Source organism: Schistocerca piceifrons, chromosome 5 (genome assembly GCF_021461385.2).
Source record: "Schistocerca piceifrons isolate TAMUIC-IGC-003096 chromosome 5, iqSchPice1.1, whole genome shotgun sequence".
Lineage (NCBI taxonomy): Eukaryota > Metazoa > Arthropoda > Insecta > Orthoptera > Acrididae > Schistocerca > Schistocerca piceifrons.
In genome coordinates, this window is record NC_060142.1 from 337077184 (window position 1) to 337104834 (window position 27651).

A 27651-nucleotide genomic window follows, 5' to 3' on the forward strand; every position below is an offset into this window, starting at 1 on the left:
TATTAGTTCCTGATGGCATCCAGCTCACATTAACAGCTTTTTGTTGTCCTCCTAAAGACATGTATTGGTGTGTCCAGGCCAAGAGTTCAACAAAAGCACTGAATTATTTTCTGCAACCAGTAAGAACACGTATCGGCTGCAATACTGAAACTTATTCTCTCCCATTTTTCTAGATTTTTCTTCAATTGCATCCTTGATCTTTCTGAAGAAAGATGCGGAAACAGTAACCCACAGATCCTAATCACTGGCATAGTTGTATACAAATGTGTCATAGCATTCATTGACTGCAAAGTGACTGTCTTTTTTCACTCAAAATGATAAAGCATATTTAGTGTGCAGTTCTTGCACAACACCTGACTCATTGTCTATATACGCCATACTTCATGGGGTAACAAGAAACTTCATCTTATGTCAGCTATGAAATTCTCTATAGTATTACCTATTAACGACATCTTCTCTACAAACATACTTGAAGTAAATTTCGTAATTTTGTGACTGCCATTCCTGTACAATTTCCTGAATCTGAAACTGGGTGTAAGAAATCTGGAAACCAGTAATGTTCATCTCAGTTGCGATTCAGAGGGCCCAGTTTCATACGTCTCTCTCAGTGATGTTACATTGTCTCTCATGTGCAGTTCTGAATCTTTTGAATAGTTCTTCTTTCACAGTTTCACAAGTTTCATTTTGGCATGTATTGTGTAGTTTGTGTAAATCTACCTTCCACTTATACAATTCGCGTTCAGATTTTATGAAACAAAACTGGCTTTCCTCACTGCTTCATTACAACCATTTTTCTCCCCCTTCGTTAAACCAAAAATTTCATTGTTCAAACCACAGTTCACACAATTGTTAGGGTTATTTCCTGTTTCTTGTAATGTTTCCAAAGTTTCTAACAAAATAATGACATCATTCAAATGAATGTCCCAGAAATAAACTCTTAATAATAAGTGTGTTGGTCTTCAGGAGAATGGTGATTGTGTCTGTGTTCTTCATATTTCATCTTTGTGAGGCTAAAAACATCAATAAGATTCCACATTAGTGTGAAACTCTGGAAATTGCACAAAGATGGATGCTATTAGCAGGCATATACAAAGAAACCAAAGAAAATTAATTCAGTTTTTATCTCCATTTGTAACAGTTAGCAATTTCTCAAAGGCAACTGCTAATTATTATGGATATCAAATGAGCTGTTGATTGAAGCGAATAGTAACAGTGAAGAATTGCATCAAAGACACTATCAATGGACACTGAAATCTGCTTTACAAATTATAATTAAATTATGCTGTGTCATCTGTTTCCTGTTGCACCAGCAATCAAGGCTGTGCACCTGCCATGCTGTGTGTGTGCTGTCTGCTATAGTTACAGCAGGGTTGTACATTTCTACAGCTGCCAGGTGAGCTATGAATCACAATTTTCAAAATAAAAAATTTAAAAAAACTTGTAGTGTGTCTTAGCAGCAAAAATTTTGGCACAGTGTTTCTTTCAGTGTATGCTTTGTGTATAAATAATTTCAGAGCAGGTTTCGACACGTCAGATTGGACTGCTCCCTTGTAACCGTATATCAAAATAGTAGGCAAATGAGAAATGGAGGTGGTGTATGTAGCAGCCACAGAAACTAAAACCCACTGAGATAGAAATTGACTTTACATACAAGTTTTTTTGGGACAGACTTGATATCAAGGGTGGTAGACTCACTCCCAAATATAATCAAAAACTGTCACAAAATCCACAGCCCACTGGTGCATATGTACCCCAGTCACACTGTCCTTATTGGCGCAGAGTTTCAACACCCAACAGTTGAATGGGATAATTGCAGTTCAGTATGTGGTGGACATGATACATTCCTTCCAAACAATACTAAATGCATTCTCAGAAAAGTACCATGAAAAGGTAGATTAGAAGCCCACTCATTATGGAAAACTGTTAGATCTAATGGCAGTGAATAGGTTGACTTCTTCTATGGCGAAACTGATATCAGTGAGCGTAAGGCAGTTGCACCAATAATGATTAATAAAGTACAATGGGTAACCAAAATAAGTAGAAAGATTTACATGTTTAATGAACTGGGTAGAGAGGCAGTAATGTAGAGGAATTTAAAATGCATAGCACTGGGCAGGAGCACTTAGAGAAACTGTGGCTGAAGTTTAGAACAGTTGATAAGCACTGAATTGATAAACACTTAGTAGAACAATTTGTGATAGGGAGGACCATCCATAGTAATACAGCCTCTGTAAAGAAACTTTTAAATTAGCAATGACCACTACTATGTAATAGGTGTAAAGCAGAGCATAGGAGTAAATGTAGAGATATTCTAAATGAAATGTGTTTGACAGCCAAAACAGCACTGTGTAAAGCCTTCTTCAATAATTACCGAAGGCCTTCTTTGCTTTTAAAGAAAACAAATAGAAAACAGTAAGTTAAAACTTTTGATCTGTTATATATAACATTGCAAGTTGCTCATTCTTCAGGAGATGTCACTTTTTCGTTGTTTTGATTCTTTTAGTTACAGATAGCTTGTCTTCATAATAGTAGCCACTAGCCCAGCAAACAAAACTGTATGCTTCAGGAAAATGACATCCATATCTAAAGCATCTGCTTTTGTAATTAATAAATGCTTTCTGCTTCTGTGCTGCTATAATTGACTGTGCACGTACACACACACACACACACACACACACACACACACACACACACACACACAGATATATATTCACGACTCGCTGTTATGATATAGCATATGCATGATGTTAGCCAGAGAAGCTTGCAATTTTGTTTATTGACAATATTATGGAAAGCATAGTTGCTACTCATGATATAGCAGAGATGATGAGTTGCAGATAGGGGCAACAAAAAGACCATCAAACAAAGCTTTTGGCCAAACAGGTCTTCATCAGACTAGACTACATACACACACACTTACACAAATGCAACTTACATGCAAACGACCACAGCCTATGGCTGCCAAGGCACATTTGTGTGTGTGTGTGTGTGTGTGTGTGTGTGTGTGTGTGTGTGTGTGTGTGTGTGTGTGTGTGCGCGCGCATTTATGTTATCTATTCTGATGAAGGACTGTTTGGCCAAAAGCATTGTTTGACCGTCTTTTTGTTTTGCCTATCTGTGACTCGCTCTCCACTATATGGTGAGTTACAACTATCCTTTTCGTAATACTGTCATTATTTCATCCTGTGTTTTCCATTTATTTTATTTTATTTATTGATTATTATGATGAATTGCTTCATAAAATTGTGATATTATTGTAAGTGTGCTAATATCTGTAAAAAAATTCAATTCTTTCCCTACATAGTCTGACGAAGTTTACCTAGAAGCCCAAGTACAGAATATTACTTCAGGCCCCATCTGTTTGGAGAAAGTATCTTTGGAATCTTCACATCTTTTCAATGGTATGTATCATCTTAAAACTGTAACACAGTATATGTTATAGGTTAAGAAGATTTATGTTTCTGACTGGTAACCCTTTTGTTTGGTATTTCACACAGAGTATTTTGGTCTTCAGATGTTACTTTCCCACACTTTCCTTAAAGCAGTATTACTGCTGCCTTTGAAAGTAATGAGGTTTCTTGATCACTGTAACAACAAGAAAAATTAAATGTTAACATTAGTATTGTGCTATAGTGGCAGATTAGAAATAAATATTGTAGGGAATTGCTGTTAGAATATGGTTCTAATGACATAAGAAAAAAAAAAAAAAAAAGATTGAGCCCTTTGATCCATACTGATGCTATAAATGTGAAAATAACTGTTACGTTTTGATGAAATTTAATATCGAGATAGCTTGAACCCTGAGGAAGACCATAGATTACTTTTTTAGAAAGTGGGAAAAAAAACCATCTGTAAGATGGTGAAGTAAGGAATGGAGCATCTGTTTCTATATCAGTGGACATAAACCATGTTAGAAATTCATAAAGTTTGTTATAGCTTGTAGACATGTGCTCTTCCCCGTGCCCCTCTGCACACCCCCTCAGAGGGCTCAGCTTTTAGTTGTTTGGTACGGGCTTGGCAACTCCGGGGTCCCTGAACTGGGGACTGGGAAGTGCCACCAGTCCTCAGTACCGTAAGCTCTGAGCGTGCTTCAACTACCACCGTAAGGCGCGATGGTGGAACGTTGTACGCTACAGAGCCCGGGGATCTTGGCTTAACTGCCTGGGTCACGAAGATGGTATAAACCTCTATAAAAAAAATCCTCAATCTCAAGGTGTGCTGTACGCCGAGGAGACGCATGGCTGTTAAGGTAGAACAGTTGCCAGCGGGCGACCTCTGGGGAACCTGCCCCCCGCCCCCGCCCCTCCCCCGGTTGTATTACGCTTACCCAGGCAAGCAGGGTTCTGTCTGGGTGGACATTCCTTCCCCTAGCTGCTCGTGGGACCACCATGAAACGAAATACGAATAGTGTGCAAGCACGAGTCTCTAAGAAAGGAAAGTTCAATGCTTTACAGTATGACCCCCAATCGTTCCCTTCCCTGTCCACACCAGGGGAGGAACGGCGGTCAAAATTACCTGATGAGACGTATTCTCCTCGATTTCTGGTTTGCAGCCAAACAGATAGGGACTCATTTTTGACCACAAAGGCTCAGTTTTTTGTAGAAAATTTAGAGGACAAATTTGGAGAAGTTGAGGGCCTGTCTAAAATGAAGTCTGGAGCAGTCATCATACAGGCAGCATCCCCAGCACAGTCATGGGCATTGCTTGCTTGTGACAAGCTCGGTGATGTTGCAGTCTCCATTGCGCCCTATAAGAGCCTCAATATGGTTCAGGGACTTATTTTTCATCATGACCTGTTGTTGCAGTCTGACAACGAGCTCCGTGCAAATCTGGAACACCGCGGTGTCCACTTTGTACGACGTGTCTTCAGGGGACCTAAAGATAGTAGGGTCGCCACCGGCGCCTTCATCTTGGCTTTCGAGGGAGACACCCTGCCCGAGAAGGTCAAGGTGATGATACATGTGATGTTAAGCCTTACGTCCCTCCTCCCATGCACTGCTTTAAGTGCTGGAAGTTTGGGCATATGTCATCTAGATGTGACGCCAACCCTACCTGTCGGGATTGTGGATGTGCCTCCCATCTCAACATGGCGTGTACGCCGCCCCCTGTTTGTGTCAACTGCGGACAGAAACATTCACCTTGCTCGTCAGACTGCTCGGTTTATCAAAAAGAATGGAAGATTATGGAGTGTAAGACCTTGGACAGGCTCACTTACACAGAGGCTAAACGCAAGTACGACCGACTTCACCCTGTGCGCATTTCATCGACGTTTGCTGCAGCAGCTTTGATGTCGCCATCCCTGGCGACGAGCCCCCAAGCTCAGCCGCTTTTTGTGGGCCCTCCAGCCCGGCCGTCTATTCCTGACCCCTAGGTAGTTGGGGGAACACCCTCTTCCGTTGCTCCGCTGTTATCAACATCGGGACTAACTACCCCTCATTCTTTGGGAACTTCAGTCCCCACCTCTGAGCCGGAGAAGTGCGCGCCTCCTCCGGTTCCCCTCGCGTGGAAGGGATCGCTTGGTGTCCTCCCTTCCACGGTTACTGCCCCTCCAGATGTCAGCCAGTGGCTGAAAAAGCCACCACCTGAGGGCTGTAGGAGGTCCAGGTCTTCTTTGGTCCATGAGCCCGGGTCGGAAAAACCCACCGAGCCTGATAAACCGAAGGACAAACGGGACCCTACCAAAAAGAAGAAGAAGCAAAAGGAGAAGGACATAGAGACAGAAAAGGAGTTCACCACTACACCTGAAGATGATGTGGAGCATCTAGCGTCCCCCCAGGAGCTAGATGTTGCTCGACCCGCAGCTCCTACGGATGTTGATCCAGCTACTTTGCAATCGGTGGCGGCGAATGCTTCTTAAGGCGTAACCTATGCCCCCCCCCCCCCCCCCAGGTTCTTTCATGTCTTCACAGTCTGATACCTTTATCCTTCAATGGAATTGCCATGGTTTTTTCCACCACCTTGCTGAGTTGAAACAGCTTTTGTGCCGTTTCCCTGCCACTTGTCTGGCCCTACAGGGAACCTGGTTTCCTGTTCGGCGAACCCCATCCCTCCGTGGCTACTGGGGTTACTATAAGAACCACGTAGAATATGACAGGGTGTCTGGCGGTGTCTGTGTTTATGTTCTTGCCACTGTTCCTAGTGCCCCAGTGCCACTTCACACGGCTCTCGAGGCTGTGGCTGTTAAGAGTCTGGGCAGGAATGGGAGCTTACCATCTGTTCCCTTTACCTTTCCCCGGATGAGGTTGTCCCTCTTGCCGACCTAGCTGCCTTGTTTGCCCAGCTCCCCCCACCATTCCTCCTTTTGGGGGACTTTAATGCCCACCACCCTTTATGGGGTGGGCCTCAGATCTCTGGCCAGGGTAGGAACGTTGAGACTCTCGTGGCACAGCAGGACATTTGCCTCCTTAACACTGGTGCTCCCACATATTTTAGCTTGACTCATGGCACATACTCAGCCATTGACCTCTCTCTTAGTAGCCCAGGTCTTCTTCCTTACCTCAGTTGGAGGGTCCACGACGACCTCTGTGGTAGCGACCACTTTCCTGTCCTGGTTTTTCTTCTTCAATCCCAACCCCCTGACCAGCTGCCACGATGGTCTCTTCATGGAGCTGATTGGGCAGCCTACACCTCAGCTAGCCATTGCTCCGCTTCCTGGTGACATTGATTTGGAACTGGACGAGGTCACTATGGCCGTTGTTTCTGCTGCCGAGGCAACTGTCCCCTGCTCTTAAAGTACCCTAAGGTGTCAGTCAGTCCCTTGGTGGACACCAGAGATTGCAGAAGCTATCTGGGACCGCTGGCGAGCCCTGCAACGACACCGGCGTCATCCTTCCCTAGAGAATCTGGTTGCCTTTCAACGGCTGTGGGCCCGGGCCCAGGCTCGGCGGTTAATCTGGCAGAGCAAACAGGACTTCTGGGAACGATATGTTGCCACCATAGGTTCTCGCACCTCCCCATCTCAGGTGTGGTTGCGGGTTCAGCGCATTTTTGGTTTTTGCCCTCATGCATCTGTCCCTTGCCTTTCTCTTCGGGGTACAATTTGTACTGACCCAATCGCCATCGCCGAACATCTGCCAGAGTACTTCGCTCGTATTTCTGCGACAGCAGGCTACAGCGCAGAATTCTGCACCATTAAAGAGCAGGCTGAGCGTATGCAGTTGTCATTTCGCATGCACCGTTGGGAACGATACAGTGCCCCGTTTAGTGAATTGGAGTTCCAAAGTGCCCTTACAGCTTGCCCCAATACCTCTCCATGTCCAAACCGAATTCACAACCAGTTTCTTCGCCATCTCTCGGCACACTGTCAGGGTGAATTACTCACCCTGTTTAACCACATCTGGACAGAGGGCGTTTTCCCAACTCATTGGCAGGATAGTGTTACCATCCTGGTGCTGAAACCTGATGCAGATCCACTGGTGGTTGATAGCTATCGCCCTATCAGCCTTCCCAATGTTACGTGCAAACTCCTGGAATGGATGGTGAGTCGGAGGCTCATGTGGATCCTCCAAGCTCGGGGCCTCCTAGCCCAGCAACGGGGCTTCCGTCAGGACCGTTCAGCAATCGACAATTTAGTCTCTCTAGAGTCGGCTATTCGTAAAGCTTTTACTCAGGGAGAACATCTAGTTGCTGTTTTCTCTGATCTTTGGAAGGCGTACGATACCACCTGGCGCCACCATATCCTTGCTACGCTGCACGAATGGGGCTTACAGGGTCCACTTCAGATTTTTCTACAGAATTTTCTCTCCAATCGCTCCTTTTGGGTTGGAGTTGGCACTTACTTTAGCTCTGCTCAAATTCAGGAGAACAGTGTCCCGCAGGGCTCGGTTCTCAGTGTTCCCCTCTTTTTGGTGGTGATTAATGGTCTTGCGGCTGCGATGGGCTCATCGGTCTGTTCCTCTCTATATGCCGATGACTTTTGTCTTTATTACAGTTCCCCAAGCATCAGTGTTGCTGAACGGCGGCTGCAGGGAGCTATCCGTAAAGCACATTTTTGGGCATCCAACCATGGTTTTCAGTTCTCAGCTTCTAAGACCCAAGTGACGCATTTCTGTCGTCGTCGAACGGTCCACCTCCATCCAGAGCTCTACCTTGCCAATGAACTTTTGAGGAGACGCATCGCTTCCTTGGCATGCTGTTTGACAGCTCACTTGGACACCTCATCTTCGCAAGCTTAAACACCTCAACATCCTTCGCTGCCTCAGCCTCACCGTTTGGGGGGCTGCACGAACAACCCTCCTACAGCTCTATAAGGCCTTAGTCCAGTCCTGTCTCGACTACGGGAGCGTGGTGTACGACTCAGCAGCACCTTCAACATTGCAGATCCTCGATCCGATTCTCCATTGTGGCGTCAGACTGGTGACAGGTGCCTTCCGCACTAGTCCGGTGACTAGCCTTTTTGTAGAAGCTGGAATCCCTCCCCTACAATTCTGCCGACAACAGTTGCTTGCGTCATAAATCGCCCACTTCCATGCCTCGCCCCACCATCCAAACCGCAGGCTCCTTTTACAATCTTCTGCACTCCCCTCTCCATGACGGCGGCCTAGGTCAGGTCTCCCAATCGCGATCCGTGTTCATTCCCTTCTCTCGTCACTCGAGTCCTTTCCCCTTCCTCCATCCTTCTGGCCCTCTTCTTCTACCCCTCCTTGGTCCATCCCTCACTTGCGGCTTTGCTTGGGTTTGTCCTGCGACTCCAAGTCCTCCGTTCTACCTGCCAGTCTTCGTCAACAATTCCTGGCTCCTCTTGCCTCGTTTCGCGATGCAGATGTAGTCTACACCGATCATTCTGTGGTCGATAGACGCACTGGGTTTGCTTACATCCACGGCGACTACGTTGAGCAGCATTCCCTGCCTTGTGGGAGCAGTGTTTTCACTGTGGAGCTGGTTGCTCTTTATTGTGCACTCGCTCACCTTTCCTCCTGCCTGGGGAGTCATTTGTCATATGCAGTGACTCTCTGAGTGGATTGCAAGCACTTGACCAGTGTTTTTCTCGGGACCCTTTGGTGCGTGGTATTCGAGATTTTGCTCTCGCCAAGTGTGGTCATTCAGCAACATTTGTGTGGACCCCCTGCCTAATCAGCATTCCAGGAAACGAACGTGTTGATCGGTTGGCCAAGCAGGCCACCACTTCGCCACCCCTGGAGCTTGGTCTCGTGGAAAGAGACCTCCAGTCAGCCCTACATCGCAAGGTCTGCGATGTCTGGAGCTCTCAATGGTCTGTCTTGAACACGCCAAATAAGCTCCACATGGTCAAGTCGTCCACGGCCGTATGGAACTCATCCTTGAGGGGCACACATAGGGACTCAGTTTTTCTCTGCCGTCTCCGAAATGGACATACACAGTTGACCCACAGCTATCTCTTTCATCGTGAGAACCCGCCCAAGTGTCGCTGTGATGCGGGTCTGACAGTGGTCCATCTTCTGATGGACTGCCCCCTTTTAGCCCCTTTGCGGCAGTCCTTTAATTTATCAGCTGCACTTCCTTTAATTCTCGGTGACAATGCCTCTATAGCTGACTTAGTTTTACATTTTATCCGTTCAGCTGGGTTTTATCACTCGCTCTAGTGTGGGCACTCTCGCATGGTTTCTAAGGCTACACCCATTCCAGCAACTTTCAATTGTGACGTGGATACCAAAATAGTGTCTCTTATGGTTACAAGTTGTGTTGGTACCTCTATCAACGCTTTCCAGCTGCAGGTTCTTGCGTCGTTGAATGGTTGACCTTTTACCTGATCCATCAACCACTGTAGTCTGTTTTACTCTAGTCAACTATTTGCTCTGCTCCTTTCAAGTGTCTTCTATTTTGTGTTACTGCGGTGTTCGTTTTAGCCCTGTACCCCTTGGTGTTCCCTTGCTCTGGGTGCAGGGGCTACACTTTTACTGTATAGGCCTTTTACAAGTATGTCTGTTTGAAACTGGGGACTGATGACCTCGATGTTTAGCCCCCATCAAACCCCAAAACCAACCAACCTACCTCTGCACACACCTCTTGGTAGCAATGCTGTGTATGCTGCGCTGTCATGCATTGGGGCAGTTGATTGCAGGGAGGGGGGAGGCATATTGTGAGCTGTGCCTACTCAAACTGGCAGACACATGAGGCTGCCTGAAGTTATTCCATGTAGAAATATTACAAAATTTACACTGCACTGAACTAAAAGTTATTATCTTTCTTTCTTCGACAGTTGAATGCTATTTAATAATTTTAAAAAGTGCACATTTTATTTTCATGCCCACCTTGTTTTCTTGAAACAGGAATCCATTTTGTAGTAGGTGATAAATATTTTGTAATTTTTAAATTTATTTTTGATAGTATAGTCAAAAATTAAACAAGGTAAATCTTTACATTCTTGCAAAAGAAGGCAACATAAAAAATGTTTATTAAACTATGTTAACATCATGCAATTAATAATTGATAAGAAAAGAAAGATTTTTTTAGTTTGTAATATTTTCTCATTAAGATTTGACAGATGGCAAAATAAAGTGACAGCTATAAACCCAGATACTTGTAAATTACTAACTTAGCACCCCCGTCTGCCCCCTCCCACCCACCCCCTGCCTGCGCCCTCCCACCCCCTCCGTCTGCCCCCTCCCGCCCCCGTCTGCCCCCTCCCGCCCCCGTCTGCCCCCTCCCACACCCCCGTCTGCCCCCTCCCACACCCCCGTCTGCCCCCTCCCACACCCCCGTCTGCCCCCTCCCACACCCCCGTCTGCCCCCTCCCACCCCCCCGTCTGCCCCCTCCCACACCCGTCTGCCCCCCTCCCACCCCCCCGTCTGCCCCCTCCCACCCCCCCGTCTGCCCCCTCCCACCCCCCCGTCTGCCCCCTCCCACCCCCCCGTCTGCCCCCTCCCACCCCCCCGTCTGCCCCCTCCCCCCCGTCTGCCCCCTCCCACACACCGTCTGCCCCCTCCCACCCCCCGGCTGCCCCCTCCCACCCACACCCCGTCTGCCCCCTCCCATCCACACCCCGTCTGACCCCTCCCACCCACACCCCGTCTGACCCCTCCCACCCACCCCCCGTCTGCCCGCTCCCACCGACCCACCGTATACCCCCCTCACACCCACCCCCCCGTATACCCCCTCACACCCACCCCCCGACTCCCCCCTCACACCCACCCCCCCGACTCCCCCCTCACACCCACCCCCCGACTCCCCCCTCACACCCACCCCCCGACTCCCCCCTCACACCCACCCCCCGACTCCTCCCTCACACCCACCCCCCGACTCCTCCCTCACACCCACCCCCCCGTCTCCACCCTCACACCCACCCCCCGTATCCGCCCTCCCACCCAACCCCCCCTCTCCCCTCTCCCACCCACGCCCCGTCTCCCCCCTCCCTCCCTCCCACCCACGCCCCGTCTCCCCCTCCCTCCCTCCCACCCACGCCCCCGTCTCCCCCCTCCCTCCCACCCACGCCCCCGTCTCCCCCCTCCCTCCCACCCACGCCCCCGTCTCCCCCCTCCCTCCCACCCACGCCCCCGTCTCCCCCCCTCCCTCCCTACCGCGCCCCCGTCTCCCCCCCTCCCTCCCTACCGCGCCCCCGTCTCCCCCCCTCCCTCCCTACCGCGCCCCCGTCTCCCCCCCTCCCGCGCCCCCGTCTTCCCCCCTCCCTCCCTCCCGCGCCCCCGTCTTCCCCCCTCCCTCCCTCCCGCGCCCCCGTCTTCCCCCCTCCCTCCCTCCCGCGCCCCCGTCTCCCCCCTCCCTCCCTCCCGCGCCCCCGTCTGCCCCCTCCCTCCCTCCCACCCGCGCCCCCGTCTCCCCCCTCCCTCCTCCCTCCCACCCGCGCCCCCGTCTCCCCCCTCCCTCCTCCCTCCCACCCGCGCCCCCGTCTCCCCCCTCCCTCCTCCCTCCCACCCACGCCCCCGTCTCCCCCCTCCCTCCTCCCTCCCACCCACGCCCCCGTCTCCCCCTCCCTCCTCCCTCCCACCCACGCCCCCGTCTCCCCCCTCCCTCCTCCCTCCACCCACGCCCCCGTCTCCCCCCTCCCTCCTCCCTCCCACCCACGCCCCCGTCTCCCCCCTCCCTCCTCCCTCCCACCCACGCCCCCGTCTCCCCCCTCCCTCCTCCCTCCCACCCACGCCCCCCCCTCCCTCCTCCCTCCCACCCACGCCCCCGTCTCCCCCCTCCCTCCTCCCTCCCACCCACGCCCCCGTCTCCCCCCTCCCTCCTCCCTCCCACCCACGCCCCCGTCTCCCTCCTCCCTCCCACCCACGCCCCCGTCTCCCCCCTCCCTCCTCCCTCCCACCCACGCCCCCGTCTCCCCCCTCCCTCCTCCCTCCCACCCACGCCCCCGTCTCCCCCCTCCCTCCTCCCTCCCACCCACGCCCCCGTCTCCCCCCTCCCTCCTCCCTCCCACCCACGCCCCCGTCTCCCCCCTCCCTCCTCCCTCCCACCCACGCCCCCCCCCTCCCTCCTCCCTCCCACCCACGCCCCCGTCTCCCCCCTCCCTCCTCCCTCCCACCCACGCCCCCGTCTCCCTCCTCCCTCCCACCCACGCCCCCGTCTCCCCCCTCCCTCCTCCCTCCCACCCACGCCCCCGTCTCCCCCCTCCCTCCCACCCACGCCCCCGTCTCCCCCCTCCCTCCCACCCACGCCCCCGTCTCCCCCCTCCCTCCCACGCCCCCGTCAGTATGCAATATATCATTAAAGCACATAAGTTGTTTTCTAACCATAAATTATCAATAATTTTGCTTAGTAAATATTACTTCTGAAAGGCCAGTTTTTAATATTTGGACTTTTATTGTGGAAAATGATTTTCAGTGACAGCCTTAAACTCAACTCCAGCTGGAGAATCTGTTTTTGGCCGAGTGAACGTTCTTCAGCCACAAGCAAGCCGACAGTTTCTTTATTGCCTTGCTCCACAGCCGTCACTGACATCTGATTTGAGACTACTTGCTGGTGCTACAAATATAGGAAAACTTGATATAGTGTGGAGATCTAACCTTGGGGAACGGGGAAGATTACAGACAAGTCAGTTGCAAAGGATGGTAAGAGTTTCTATAGTCTAACACATTTATCTTTGATTCATTGATATTTGTGCCTTCTTTTTTTAAACTTAACCACTCATCTTATAGTTGAGACATTAACTTTATGTTTATTTATTTATTTGTGTTTATGTGGTCTCTATACAACAGCCACCTTTCGGACGTTATCATGACCTTAGTTTACATATATGGTGAGATACAAGGTTCTACTAATTGTAATTATCTGTAAATTATAAATTCATACATTGATATAAAAACAGAGGATCAGTAATTATCAGGTTTCTCTTACAAAAACAAGCTAATGCGTATAAACACTAATAGATTTACAAGGGAACATTAAAATTTAGAATCTTGTGTTGAATACAATGATTTCTCTATTAACAAGTGATTTAGCTAATTCCTTAATTATTTACATCAGTTGTATTGGAATCAAATTGTAGTCTATTGTAAATAAAAATTGTCCCTATTATATGTGGACAGTGGTCTGCAGCCTTTTTATTACTTGTAATACTGTGAAAGTTTTCCCTTTCCTGTGGGTTGTAGTTGTGTACATTACTGCTTATTACATTATGTTCTGGATTTAGTTTCACAAACATGTTTAGCTGCAGAATGTACACAGTATAGTTGGAAAGTAATTTATATTTTCTGAAAACATCTCTACAAGGCTCTTTCCTATTTGCCTTGGTTACCATTTGTAATACCTTTTTGCTAGTCTAAAAATCTTGTCTATATAGACAACACAGGCACATAAACAAAACTGAAAACGTTCTCACACACACACACACACACACACACAGCAATATTCTCTTTGCCACCTACATTGTCTAGGTGTTGCAACTTGACTAATGCTTTTCCACCCTCTATCACCATCTGATGCTCTTGCGTAAAACTTTTTCCTAAAGCCCCTTAGTCTCCAATCATCTGATTGAGCTGTGCTCTTTCCCAGAAGAACCTGATAGCTTGATACCACATTCCTGAACTCTGTACCTACAACTCACTATGACTACTGCCTAACAATAGTACTTCAGTCTTCCTAATCTCCATCATTGTTCATAAGTTCTTAATCACTTTAGGCGTCTACTCAAAATTTTGTACTGATACAATACCGTGAAGTTCTGACGTGAACAATGAAAGGGGAGACCCACTCATTGTATAGACAAGGCATTGAGTGACTTGACTAGTGCACAAACAAGACAGAAATAGTTGCTAAGTTTTTGTACAGTCTCATTTCTTGGTGATAACAATCTAATAGAAACACACACACACACACTCACACACACACACACACATATACATCACTACTACGTTGAAGTCGGACTGGTGTGAGCAGTTCTTAGGTGAAGTGGATGAGAGGTACATAAAGGAAGTGAAGGGTAAAGGGAAAAAGGGTATTAGGTGGAAGAGAGAGTCAACAAGGAAAAAGGTTAGGAATATGCCACTGAGCTTGGTTCAAATGGCTCTGAGTACTATGGGACTTAACTGCTAAGGTCATCAGTCAAATATGGCACTGGCAAACCCACCATCATGCAGGGGAAATTTGAATGTAGCTCACAGTGAGTTAAGCAGGTAAGTTGGGGAGGGGATGAGGGATTGGGAGGGAGTGTGTTGTGTGGGCCACATATATCTCTTCTTCTCCCACCACTCCACACTAACTAGCTGCAAAGAAGCACCCCCTTCATCCCTTTATTACCCAATATAATCCCAAATGGAACATTTAACCAGATCCTATGTGAGGGTTTCAGTTACCATTAACTGTGCCTTGAAAAAGAAAATCCTCCGTAAAATCCTTCCCACCTGACTGAAATACCCCTCCAATCTACAAAATATCATGATCTATCTTTGTGTTACACCTGTTTCCAACCTCTTGCCACCTGGGTCACATTCAGTGGAAAATCCACATACAAGATGTGTCCTATGCATCTTCCCACTATCATCTATTCCAGTCCTGTCACAGGCTGTCCTCATCAGAGGCTGGGGAACATGTTACAGCCATCAATCTATCAATGTTGTACACCAACTGTACTGCGGCTCCTTGACAGCCTTTCATGTGGACTTCATTATAGACAAACAACCCATCCAATTGAGTGCCACTGCCGAACTGTGACCATGAACAAAATTAACCACCCAAAGCGTGCCACTGGCAACATGTTCTACTTCTGTGACAGCCCATACCATCCTTATCACTGAGCCCCACTCCCTTCTCAAATACTAAGGTTCTCTGTATTATGTAAATGGTAATTGTTATTACAACAAATCCTTTAATCGTGCAATTTTCCATCTCTGCTAGACTCTGTCCCACATCTACCTCCACTGGTTCCCACTCCTCCCACTTTACTCCACTAATTTATGCCCACACTGTACCTTCTGCAGTTTCCCTCATCTTTTGTCTTCCCCCTTCCCCCCCCCCCCCCCCCCCCCCCTCACCTCACCCCCTACTACCCATCTCAACCACCGAGCCCTCCACATCATTGTGTAACACACACTTCTTCCCCTGTCTGTGCCAGGGAAGGTTCATTGGCACTTCATTTGTTTCTTTGTTCCTGTACTACCTCTCTTGCAGACCTCATCCTCCCTTACCTCCAGTCATTTCTCTTCATCCTCTCTTCCTTCTGCTCTCACATGCTCTCCTCATCCGAGTTGAGGTGCTGTGCTAGGTTAATGCACAATCCTGTTCGGAGATGCTTTCAACTCAACTGCTACTGCTGATTGACTTTTTGTTTTAATTTTTAAAATATTTTTATATTTTTTTATTATTTGAACAGTAAACTGCAAATATGTATTCTTTCTGCCTGCCTTGTTATCAGTAATTGTGTCATCCCCCCATTCTCTAAATTGTATTCTTGTGCAGTTCTTCCTCAGTTCCTTCCACTTATATCCAAGCCTCAAATATTCCCTTTCCTGTCCCCTGTTAGCTTTTTTCAAATGCCTGACCTGCAGTACATTGACATAGTCTCATTGGTTTTTCCATTGCATTCACCCCTATCTAGCCCCCACCCCTAGTCCCACCACAGTTGAACTATTTACCACAGATAAACAAAACAATCACTGTATAATCCCCTGCAAAAATTCTAACGTTTAACATTGGAAAATCCAGGATGGAATGTAAAAATATTATGAAAAGGATAGCTGCTCCTCACCTTATAGAGGAGATGCTTTTGAGTTGCATATAAACACAACAAAAAGACTGTCACAAAGTAAGCTTTCAGCCAACAAGACATTTGCTGTAAACACAAACACACACACACACACACACACACACACACACACACACACACACACACAGTCTCTGGCAGCTGAAGCCAGACTCCGGCTGCAACTGCATGAGATTGTTGTGTGTGTGTGTGTGTGTGTGTGTGTGTGTGTGTGTGTGTGTTGGTTCAGTTTTTGGCTGAAGCTCACTTTCCGACAGCCTTTTGTTGTGCCTATCTGCGACTCAGCATCTCCGCTATACAGTGAGTAGCAACTATCCTTCTCATAGTACTCTCATATTTAACATCAATGCTCAAAGTAAGTGTGTGTGTGTGGGTGGGGGGGGGGGGGGGGGGGTAATGCTTGCTCTGTCTCTGGTATTTTGTATAAAAACCACATATGCTCCCCAGGTCATTCTAAATTACAAGCACCTCAGGAAGCCTAGCTTTCATTTGCTGGATATCAGTTAGCGAACTTGGGTTGCCTGAGCTGGGGACTTGTAAGCACCACCATTTCCATGTAATCATAAGCCCCAGGCATGCTACGGCAACCACGGCACAGTGGTGAAGTGTTCTGTGTGATACAGAATCGAAATCTTGGTTTAACTGCCCGGATTGCGAGAATGGTATAGACTTCTATTAAAACGCTTGGGACTGAGATGGACCCATCAACCTTATCAACTCACAGTGCATCACTGGGGCGTATCAGCTTCTCACCTAATAAGAGGGCTCATGTCACCAGACTTGACATGTGGATTATTTCCATATATCGTAACATTACACATGCTGCTAAACAGAATGTGTTTGTAATAGTTAAAAAGAAAGAGGGCAGTTTTGAGGAAGTTTCACTTTTCTACACTCAAAAGGTTTTAGAAGGCAATGTTGACTCTTTAAAATCTATAAAGCAATTGAATACTGTTAGTTGAAACCTCTAGTTCCCAACAAGCAACAAGCCTCCACGCAACCATAAGGTTGCGATCAAAAAGTTTCCATTTTCTAAGGCCATACAGTCCAGAATTGGTATGCCAATCAGGAAAAATCACCGTGAACACCAAGGCAACCATCGCACCAATGCAGCACATCGAAGATACCCTTTTGGTAAAACACTGTGTCCTGCTGCATGAAGAATCCTGTAACTGCGTGCTGCACATCTTTGACAGGGGTCATTGACACTGCGAGACCTTATTTAAGGGACTTAATATTGGTAATTGTGTGAGGAGAGATCAGGACTTCAGGGCAGGTGCTCGCAGGACTTTAGGGCAGGTGCTCGATTGTCTTCCACTTGAGTTGGCGTAACTTTTGTGTTACAACATTTGTGATATTGGGTGTCTTGTGTAAAAGTGCAGCCAGCACGGAACTTGGCACACCATTCCACAAAAGTGGTTTTTGACAGTCTGCCCCATACGTAATTTTTATTCTCCAATTGATGTCTGCCGGGGTTTGTCCTTTGGCGCCAAGAAAAGAATAATAGTACATTTTGTAAATAGTGTCACCATATTTCACATTCTCACATTTGCTCTAATATGCCCACAAAGTGGTTCCGCTATGTTGCACATATGCTGCAACGATGTCTTCAAATGAAAACTTTTTGATCTTCCCATATAAACACCTCGGGGAACATGCCATCGAAAAAGAGTTATATAATGCCTTGAACTACAGTAAAAAGTTGTCTTGTAGAGATGTTACAGGTATTCTAGAAGAGGAAGTGAAAGGTGAGTAGGCGCAAGAATGTGTCATTAATGAGTAAAGTATAATAAAATGGGTAGATGGTGAACTTGTAAAATCAAATGCCTTTATTCTTACATTCAGTAGCACAACACTCAGAGAGCATATCAAGGCAGGTTTTATTTACTTAAATGTGAGGCATGATATTCCCAACCTAGTGTGCTGTTTTAAATGCCACTGCTTTGTCATCACTTTATCATGGAAGGGAGAAGCCACTTGTGGCAAATGTGGTAAAGCCACCCACAATGGTGTCATTTGTTAATTTCCTTTGAAATGCATTAACTAATCTAGTTATTACTCTGTCTGGAGTAGAGACTGTAGTGCATACCTTGAGGAAAGGAAGATAGAGGAGCTAGAAACAATTAAGTGTATCCTGTATGGTGAGGCCAATAAGATCTATAAAACCATGCAACCCCTCAATTACACCACTTCATTTACTTCAGCTCTTAAAAAGCCTATTCAGAAAATCGATGCCTCTACACAGACAGAAATTGCTAGTGTCAGCATTACTACCTGTATTTATTAGTGTAGGTGCTGTTATTACAAAGCCTAAGGCATCGCCCAGAGAACATCAGAAAATGTCAAAATTGCTGACATTGTAGAGCTTCTGGCACCTCAGTAGGCAGACTCTAGTAAACACACCAGCACTGCCACTGCTGCTGCCACAAACATTCATTTGAAGTCTCCTCTGGCAAACAAAGCAAACAGGAAGTATCAACCGCAGTAGAAGACAGGCCATAAACCATTGGACCATGTAAATCGCACTTTATCTGACAATTCTAATGATTTGCCTTATGAAATCTGTGTTGGGCAACCATCTAGTCCCTGGTCTCAGCCTCCATTCATTGCAGGGTCCCTACCCCAACAGAGAGACAGGATGAAAGGAAAACCTCATTGATAAATGGGGTCCCAGACTTAAACATAATGTCTGTAGGTTCAGGATGCATGTGGAGAAACTGAAACTGTTAGTGCAGGGACCATCTGCTGCACTTGCATTTATTGCAGTTGAAATTTGTGTGGGTCAGAGGATCACTATACGCTCACGTATTTACCACCACAAGAAGCGTTAGATTCTGAGGTTCTCACAGATCTTATAGACCAACTTCCTCAAGAATTTCTTGTACTGAGAGACTTATTATGAGCCCCAAATTCTACTTGCCTCGGGGGTTGAATCTTGGAAACCATCATAATGTGTCTGGAACTGTGCTTCCTCAGCAGCACAGGCAATCCCACTCAGTTCAACATGCTACTGGATTATCCTTAACCAAGGACCTCTCTTTCTGCTCTCTAGCCATTGCTGATAACCTTCATTCCAGTGACCACTCCCTATGCTGGATCCACCTGCCAGAAAGAGCAATCCTTGAAAGGAAGCCACCCATGTGCATGATCAGCAGAGTTAACTTGATGAAGTTCTGCTACCTGGCTGTGTTTGAACTAAGAGACAATGTCGAAAAATTGGTATACTAAGCTACAAGTGTGATCCACCATGCTTCTGACTATCTATCCTGAAGTTGTCAGTCCACCTGTAACTTGATGTAGGTAGCTCAGCTATCCTGGTCAGATGTGCAGCTCTGCAATGGTTTAAGTGCTACCCAGCAGCAGAAAACCTCACAGCCTTCGAGTAGTGAGAGCCGAAGCTTGACATATAATTGTGCAGAGCAAGAAAAGGTCATGGCACATTTTCCTGAATCCTACCATAGTATCACTTGCTGTAAAAGTATGGGAATCCATCAAGAGGATTTCTGGCAAAAGAAATCAGTTACTTGTAGCAGAGATGCTGAAGTAGTTGTGCCTCCAAACAACACCCAACACCCACAGACATCATCCAGACAATGGCAGAGCATTTTATAATGACTACTGCTACTGGCAGCCAGGATCCAGAGTTTCCCCAATACCATGTGACCACAGAAAAGGTTGAGTTGGGCTTCAGATCCATCAATTCTGAGTCATACAATTGCTCTTTCTCCATGTGGCAGCTGAATTCAGCACTGTTTGAGGCTTGTGGGTACTGCACCCAGTCACAACCAAATCTTATACAGCATGTTGCAAAACTTTCAAATAGAATCACATGAAATACACTTCGAATTTTTTTAATTTGATATGGTGGACAGAACAGTTCTCCAGTTCAAGGAGGTAGGCAGTTTTGGTACCCTTCCTCAAATCAGGAAAGGACCAAACATGTCCCAGTAGTTACTAGAGTGTTGCTTTAATAAGCTATGAAGGAAAACCCTTATAGGAATATTTTGTTTTAAGTTTGTCTGCTGTACAATGCTACTTGGGGCACAGTATTCTAGGACAGCTCCACCAGTGAGGCTTTCGTGGTCATATCCCCGCGTTCGTTCAGTCCTCTTTATCAAAAGTCTTTTGAGATACCTAGTTGGTGATGTACTGTCATATAATTTTGAAACACAGAATCGTGTTCCCCAGGGAAGAGTTTCAAGTGTTACCTTCTTTGCTGTAGTCATAAGCAGTATAATGTCTATGGTAAGGCATCTTCTGCAGTGGTCCTTATTAGTGGATGATTTTATGCTTTTCTGTCCCTCCTCCAGCACTGCAGCCATGAGTCATCAATTACAACTTACAGTGAAAAGTTGGAGGAGTTGATTGCCTAGACTGGTTCTAAATTTTCTGCAGATAAGTGTGTCCATTCTCAACAAATTTTTAAATTACCTAGCTTGCATATGAGGGGCACCAGTCTGCATTTTAAGAACTCGGTGAGGTTTCTGGACCTCATTCTTTATTCCAAACTGTTTTAGCTACCAAACGTAATGGACCTGAAGACAAGGGCCGGGAAAGCACTCAATATCATAAGGAACCTTAGGCCACAGGTCATGGGTAATGAACAGATTGACTCTGCTCCAGTTATGTAGGGCTTTTGTGTGATCATTGCTAGACTGTGTGTGCGCAGTGTGTGTGTCCATGGGGCCTTCTTACCTCAAAATCATTGATGCTATCCACCATGAGGGGATCAGGCTGGCCACAGATGCATGCAGGACCAGCCCCATACCTATTCTCTGTGCTGAGGCTGTGGAACTGCCTCTGACTGTGCAGTGGCAACTCCTCATGGTGCGTTAGCATAGAACGTCCTCCCTCACTGTTCCCAATTTGTCAGCATACCATACTGTTGCTCATCCAGCTGTGGAATGCCTTTTATCGAAGCATGCAGAAGCAACAAGGCTGTTTGGGATCTGCATACAGCATTTTCTGGAATTGCGTGGTGTAGGGAAAGTACAAATTCAAATCCAGGGTTGGGATCATCTGTTGCCATGCTAGCTGCAAAGGCTAAGAGTAATTTTAGATTTAGTTCAGTACCAGAGAAGCTGCACTCTTCCATATTTTTTGACATTTTAAATGAGCACCCCAACTATGTAGCTGTATTCACAGATGGATCTAAAATAACAGACTCCATTAGTTGCTCTGTTGTTTTCCCCGATCATGTCCTCAAGATCAGATTGCCTCAAGAATTCACTGTGTTCAATACAGAATTATATGTGATCTTGAGGTCACTGGACCAAAAGAGATGTGTTGCAACTGCTGAATTCCTCATCTGTCTTGACTCTCTGAGTGCCCATAACTATTTACAGTACTTGTACATATCAGATAAAGTAGCTCAGAATATCCAGAATGTCCTCCTCACCTAGAAAGTCCTGAGGAAGGAGATTTCTTCTTGCTGGGTACCAGTGCAGGTTGGTATTAAGGGAAACAAAATGGTGGATGTAGCTGCCAAGGAGGCATGTCACGATAATCAAATAGTTCAGTATGTGATTCCTCCCCATGCTCTCATCTCACTGTTGAGATACAAAATCATATGTAGATGGGAAATAGTGGCTGGAATTGACAAACAATAAGCTGTGTCTAGTAAAGTAAATAATTTAGTCATGACATACCTCCTTCCAGCCACACAGAGGGGATGAGGTCTTTCAGTCGCCTTCACATAGGACAGAGCCCTATGACACATGATTTCTTTGTTCCGGCAGGAGGACCTTCCAATGTGTGCATGCTTGTGGCACATGGCTCACATTGCACCACATTTTATCGACTAATATATATCAAAGAAAATAATCAGTTTTTTTAAAATATAATGTAACTGGACAGATAAAAAAGCAGAAGCAGCAGCAGCAAGGGAAAACAAACATAAAGTTATTTAAATTTGCAAGCTTATGGAGGCAGTGGCTCCTTCTGGCATAAAGGTTTGAAAGGGAAGGAAGAGGGTTGAAGGAAAAGGACTAGTGATGTTTATGAATTGGAGAGAGTTTAGTAAAGTCATCCAGAACCTCAGGTCAGGGGAGACTTACCAGATGGGATGAGAAGGAAAGAAGACTGTTGGAGACTGCACCAGAAGAGATTAGAAAACCTGAGAGCTTAAAAGTGGAAATACGGTATATGCGATACAGAAATTACTGCCGAAACGTAGTTCATGAGTTAATAAGAATGGAAAGCTGTAAGAGTAACTGGAAAAACATACACAGGGTGCAGCAGAAAGAACCCCCTTTTAAGGAAGTTAAGAAAAACTAAACCAAATAAGGTAGGACATTTTTATTTCTACAAACACAAGAAAACAATATTAATTTGTTTCAAACAATACATCACTCAAATGGCTGCCTCCATTGTTGATCTATTGGTTGAGCTGTTGTGTGAAATTGTTCATTACTCTACAGGTAATTTAGAGCATGGTTCAATTTCTTTAGTAATCATTTCCTTGAGGGCCTCTATAGTTTGAAGGTAATGTTGGTGCACCTTGGACCTGGGATAGACCTAAAAGAGAGAGAGAGAGAGAGAGAGAGAGAGAGAGAGAGAGAGAGAGAGAGAGAGAGAGAGAGTCACAGTGTGTGAAGTGTGGCGAACGTAATGGTCCCCCAATATCACCACGCAAAGAAATGGCATGTCCAGGAAACATTTCCCTCTCCAATGCATGTGATTGACACACTATGTATGCTATAGCACCATCTTGTTGGAACCACACATTCTCATGGTCAAGATCATTAAACAGTTCACCTAGTTTTTGCCGTAGGAAGTCATGGAGCAGGGCACAGTACTGACTGCTGTTTACAGTAACAATCTCACCATTTTCTTCAAAGAAATACAGACCAATCACACCAGAATTAAAAACAGCACACCACACTGTTACTTTGGGAGTATGGAGTGGTCATTGATGGAGTTCCTGGGGGTTGTTTTCAGACCAGTACCTGCAAGTTTGCTTGATTACTGCACCTGACAAATGGAAATGTGCCTTGTATGAAAAAAATCACATCTTCTCGGTGAACGTTCCGAAAACATATTTTGACACAGTGTTGTACTGACTTCGTAATCACTTCCACACAGTTGTTGAATCAACACAATCATGTAGGGGTGCATTTTAAAATCTTGATGCAATATTCTTCTCATGCCTCTATCAGATGATAGTGTGGGTAATGCACGCTTTCTTGCAGAATGTCAAGGTGATTGTTGAAATGAATATATCACTGCAGCAACGTTTTCCAGGCCTGTAGCCGCCATCAATCTAAGGGTTTATATTTGAATGCAGAACCAATCTCTTGAAAATTCAGAATCCATGAATAAATGGTTTCCTTATCAGGAACAGGATCCCGTCGCCAGAGCGTGAAGTGACTGTGGAAGACACGTGGAGTAGTTAATGGCGATCCACCATTTTGAATAAACTGCTCAATGACAAAAGCACCATGATCATGTCTTGGCGTACACTGAAAATCGCACAAATGCACCTATTAAAGAGCACCCCCACCCCTCTACTCTGTGGTTGAACGCTGCATGATGCCTTTCAAATGAGGGAGTTCTTTCTGTCTCACCCTGTACTATCAAAGTGGGAGCCACCTGTGAAACGACACTCTTTGTATACGAGCTGTTACGTAAACACTGCTCAGCCTTTTACATCGGCATGGTTACCTCCAAGATATCAGTTAGGATGAATGGGCATAGAGGTTGTATATTGGCAACACACAGTATCCTGTTGTAGTGTGTGCTCTACAACATGACAGACGTGACCTCGTTTCTTGTTTCACCATATGTGCCATCTGGATTCTTTCACCAGACACTAGTTTCTCAGAACTCTGTAAGAGAGAACTGGTATTACAACATGTCCTTCATTCTCACTGCCCATCGCATCTTAATTCACGTTAATTTGTTTAGTCTAGACATTTCTTCACAGTAACTATTACTTTCTTTACTCCCTTTTAGTTTCCTGTATCTTTCATTTTCTGACCTGACTCCCCCACCCCCAATCACCTTTATCACATGTAATCTCTTAGTTTACCGCTCTTATTAACTCGTGTATGATGTTTTGGTAGTAATCTCTTTCTTGATTACTAACCTACCTTCCACCTTTAAGCTCTCAGGTTTTCAAATCTTGTACTGTGTAGTCACCAACAATCAATCTTTCCTTCCTACCCTGTCCAGTTAGTCTCCCTTGCCAGTCTTCTGTTGCTTGGTGAGTAGATTTTTTTGCCTATGTGTTATTATTGCTTGTTTTAGAAAATCTGAGCAATTTTATGCCATGTTAAAGGATGTTAGATAGTTAATTGTGTGGTGATCAGGTGTGAGGTTGGGAGTGTATGGGTGCAATTATTTAAGACTAACTTTTACTTTTTGTGTGAAATTGTAGATAATTCACATGAAACATTACTGTCATAATTTGTTTGACCTGTCCTTGCTGCCCTGCTGTGCCCCTCACATTTCATGTCCTATAAAACGTCAAATACTCTTCCAAACAAAATACTGGCTCCCATACCCATAAAAGCTTGTGTCAGTTCCTATAAAACATCAAACACTCTTCCATGCAAAATACTGTCATCAGCATATCTTTTATTTTATGTGTTTTGTTTTACTCATTTAAAACAACAGCAGTTGCATTTGTGTCATATTTCTGCTTACACGTGCCTGCACATTTTCCACCTATTTCTGCATTCAGCAGATGTTGGCTTGCAGAATTTCACATTTCATGACATAGAACACTACAAAAATATTGTGTCGGTAGTGTATGTTTATTTTCTCCTGGCTAAACATATGCGTGAAAACCTGATTTGTTCAGAAGTCTCACCCTTCTCAAAAGGCATCTTCTCTAGGTCTAAGCCTAACTTTATCCTTACTTGATTATAATAGAGGGAAACATTCCACGTAGGAAAAATATATCTAAAAACAAAGATGATGTGACTTACCAAATGAAAGTGCTGGCAGGTCGACAGACACACAAACAAACACAAACATACACACAAAATTCAAGCTTTCGCAACAAACTGTTGCCTCATCAGGAAAGAGGGAAGGAGAGGGAAAGACGAAAGGATGTGGGTTTTAAGGGAGAGGGTAAGGAGTCATTCCAATCCCGGGAGCGGAAAGACTTACCTTAGGGGGGGAAAAGCTGCTTGTGTCTGTATATGTGTGGATGGATATGTGTGTGTGTGCGCGAGTGTATACCCGTCCTTTTTTCCCCCTAAGGTAAGTCTTTCCGCTCCCGGGATTGGAATGACTCCTTACCCTCTCCCTTAAAACCCACATCCTTTCGTCTTTCCCTCTCCTTCCCTCTTTCCTGATGAGGCAACAGTTTGTTGCGAAAGCTTGAATTTTGTGTGTATGTTTGTGTTTGTTTGTGTGTCTGTCAACCTGCCAGCACTTTCATTTGGTAAGTCACATCATCTTTGTTTTTAGATATATTTATCCTTACTTGAATAGTCAAAAACCTCCTGTCCTTCACTCTCCTTCTAAGCAGAAACATTTCTTTGCCATCCACGCTAAACACCTCAACCAATCCAAAGCACATGTTGAAACATCTCTTATTCAATTCCATTCTCACTCCAACCATAATTCTTCCACCCAGCCACCCTTTATAGTCTTCCAAAAATTCCTTATTTCCAACGTGGCTTTTCCTTTCCTCTCCAAACACCATTCTAGTAAGTCCAGCATCATAGCTATGGAGTGGTCTTCATATTATTACTATTATTATTAACGTCGTTGTTGCCATTCTCATTGAGAAGTCCCCCACAGTGACTGCATGGGTAATATGTTTCCACCAGCTTTCTGACTCCTCCACTTCCAAGCTGTATCACTGTTATCTCTTCCCAAATATCCACCATAAAACTAAGTCATCCCAAAATCTGTTACCTCAGATTGTGGACCTCTGTACAACCATTGTGTACCTGCTTAAAGAGCACCACTAAACCTGATACCACACACAAAGAGCCACTGTTAATGATGCCTGACATAATCCAATTATCGAGTCTCCGTTCCTACATCTATAGCATTAATCACTTCCTCCTCCATATTCCCACAGTTCTTGCAGTATCACCACCAAATTGCTTGCTTATCAGTGTATGAGGTGCAATTTTCTTTTTCACAAATAGTCACACAAAATATTCGAAACTTCTGTCTCTTCTTAAGCAATTTTTCTGAAGCCATATACAATTTTCACATTGTTGACACCATGATACCATGACTGCTAAGAACGCTTTTATTAGAAATTTGTATTGTCCAGTGGATCATAGCAGCACAAGTGGAAAATGCGTAACTGTGGAGTTTGTCTTTCATCATTGGAGACTGCCAGATTCACTACTGCCAGATTCATTACGGCCAGATTCACTAGGAGTCATGTCAGATGAGCAAGGAGCATGAGAAACTACTTCAAAGTTGTATTTATATGGACACTCCTATGTTTCATTTGCCTGATGTGCTCTGCATTGGCTTGGTGAAAAAGTACATGTGCAGCCTCTTCTAGCTGTTTCTGTCACTATGCTGGAAGGAGCTCGTTCTTAAAATCATTTTAGTAGTTTGCACCTGTCACCACTGTGCCCTTTTCAACACAGAGAGCAAAGATTACATCATTGCTATTCAGGACTGCCCCTTGTCTGCAACTTTTTGGTGGAAGTGAGTCCATGTGCTTAGACTGAACTGACTGGTGCTTTGTTCAGGATTGAAAAATGGTGTCCACTTCTCATACATTGTCACAGTTGTTGAAAAGAAAATCCCATCCATCTTGTGTCATCATTGCCCAGCAATTTACCATGCACACAACCTTTAAGTCATCTGTCTGCATTTTTGCCACCCACCTGGAGTACACTTTCCATATTTTCAGGTATCGTGCAGGATTGTGTTTATATATCCCGCAGAAATTCCAACTTCGTAGGCAATACATTCCACACACAATCAGCACTCCACCAAAACAGCTTTCTCCACTCATTTGACAAAGTTGTTAGTGTGTTGTTTTGAAGCTAAGAGTTTTTTGGTTTGTTATCACACGACATTCAGCCTTTTTCGAACTGCCACATCCGTGAACACACATTCTTCACATTCATGGCAGCACCACCACATATCTCACTGAGATGCTAATGAACTTCAGTTGAAGCCACATCACACAAGTTGAGAAAGTGAGTTATACTGTTCTCATAATGAAAATGTCACCATTTTCTGTGTCAAAATCTCTCCTCACTCTCCGTACAGCTGCTAGAGTTCTGTGTGCCATACAGTACTGCTATCCACATCAAACATGCTCAATGTGTGTCCACCTGTCTTAAGACAAACTATGTGTTTCTATCTGCTCACAGTCCTCAGGGAGGAAAAGAAATCTGAGACCTGAACTTAAAGCGCATCTTGTAAATGTTGTCCCAATGCATAATCTCTTCATGATCCCCCATGCCCACCACCTTGTTGCCATGGAATGCTACCTTATGGAACCTTCCTGGACATTTATCTTCACCTATATGATGGTACAGTAAATAATTTTATCAATGTCAAACACACCAATCACCAACAGTATCTC

The 27651-nt window shown here is 45.5% G+C and overlaps 1 protein-coding gene across 1 annotated transcript in view; it reads left to right on the forward strand.

The window, feature by feature from the left end:
- Positions 1 to 27651, forward strand: part of LOC124798490 (trafficking protein particle complex subunit 13) — a 208252-nt gene that overhangs the window by 128952 nt on the left and 51649 nt on the right. Inside the window, exons 6-7 of the mRNA XM_047261928.1 lie at positions 3305 to 3401; positions 12755 to 12981. Of these exons, the coding sequence (XP_047117884.1) occupies positions 3305 to 3401; positions 12755 to 12981 (324 nt within the window). The remainder of the gene's footprint in view (positions 1 to 3304; positions 3402 to 12754; positions 12982 to 27651) is intronic.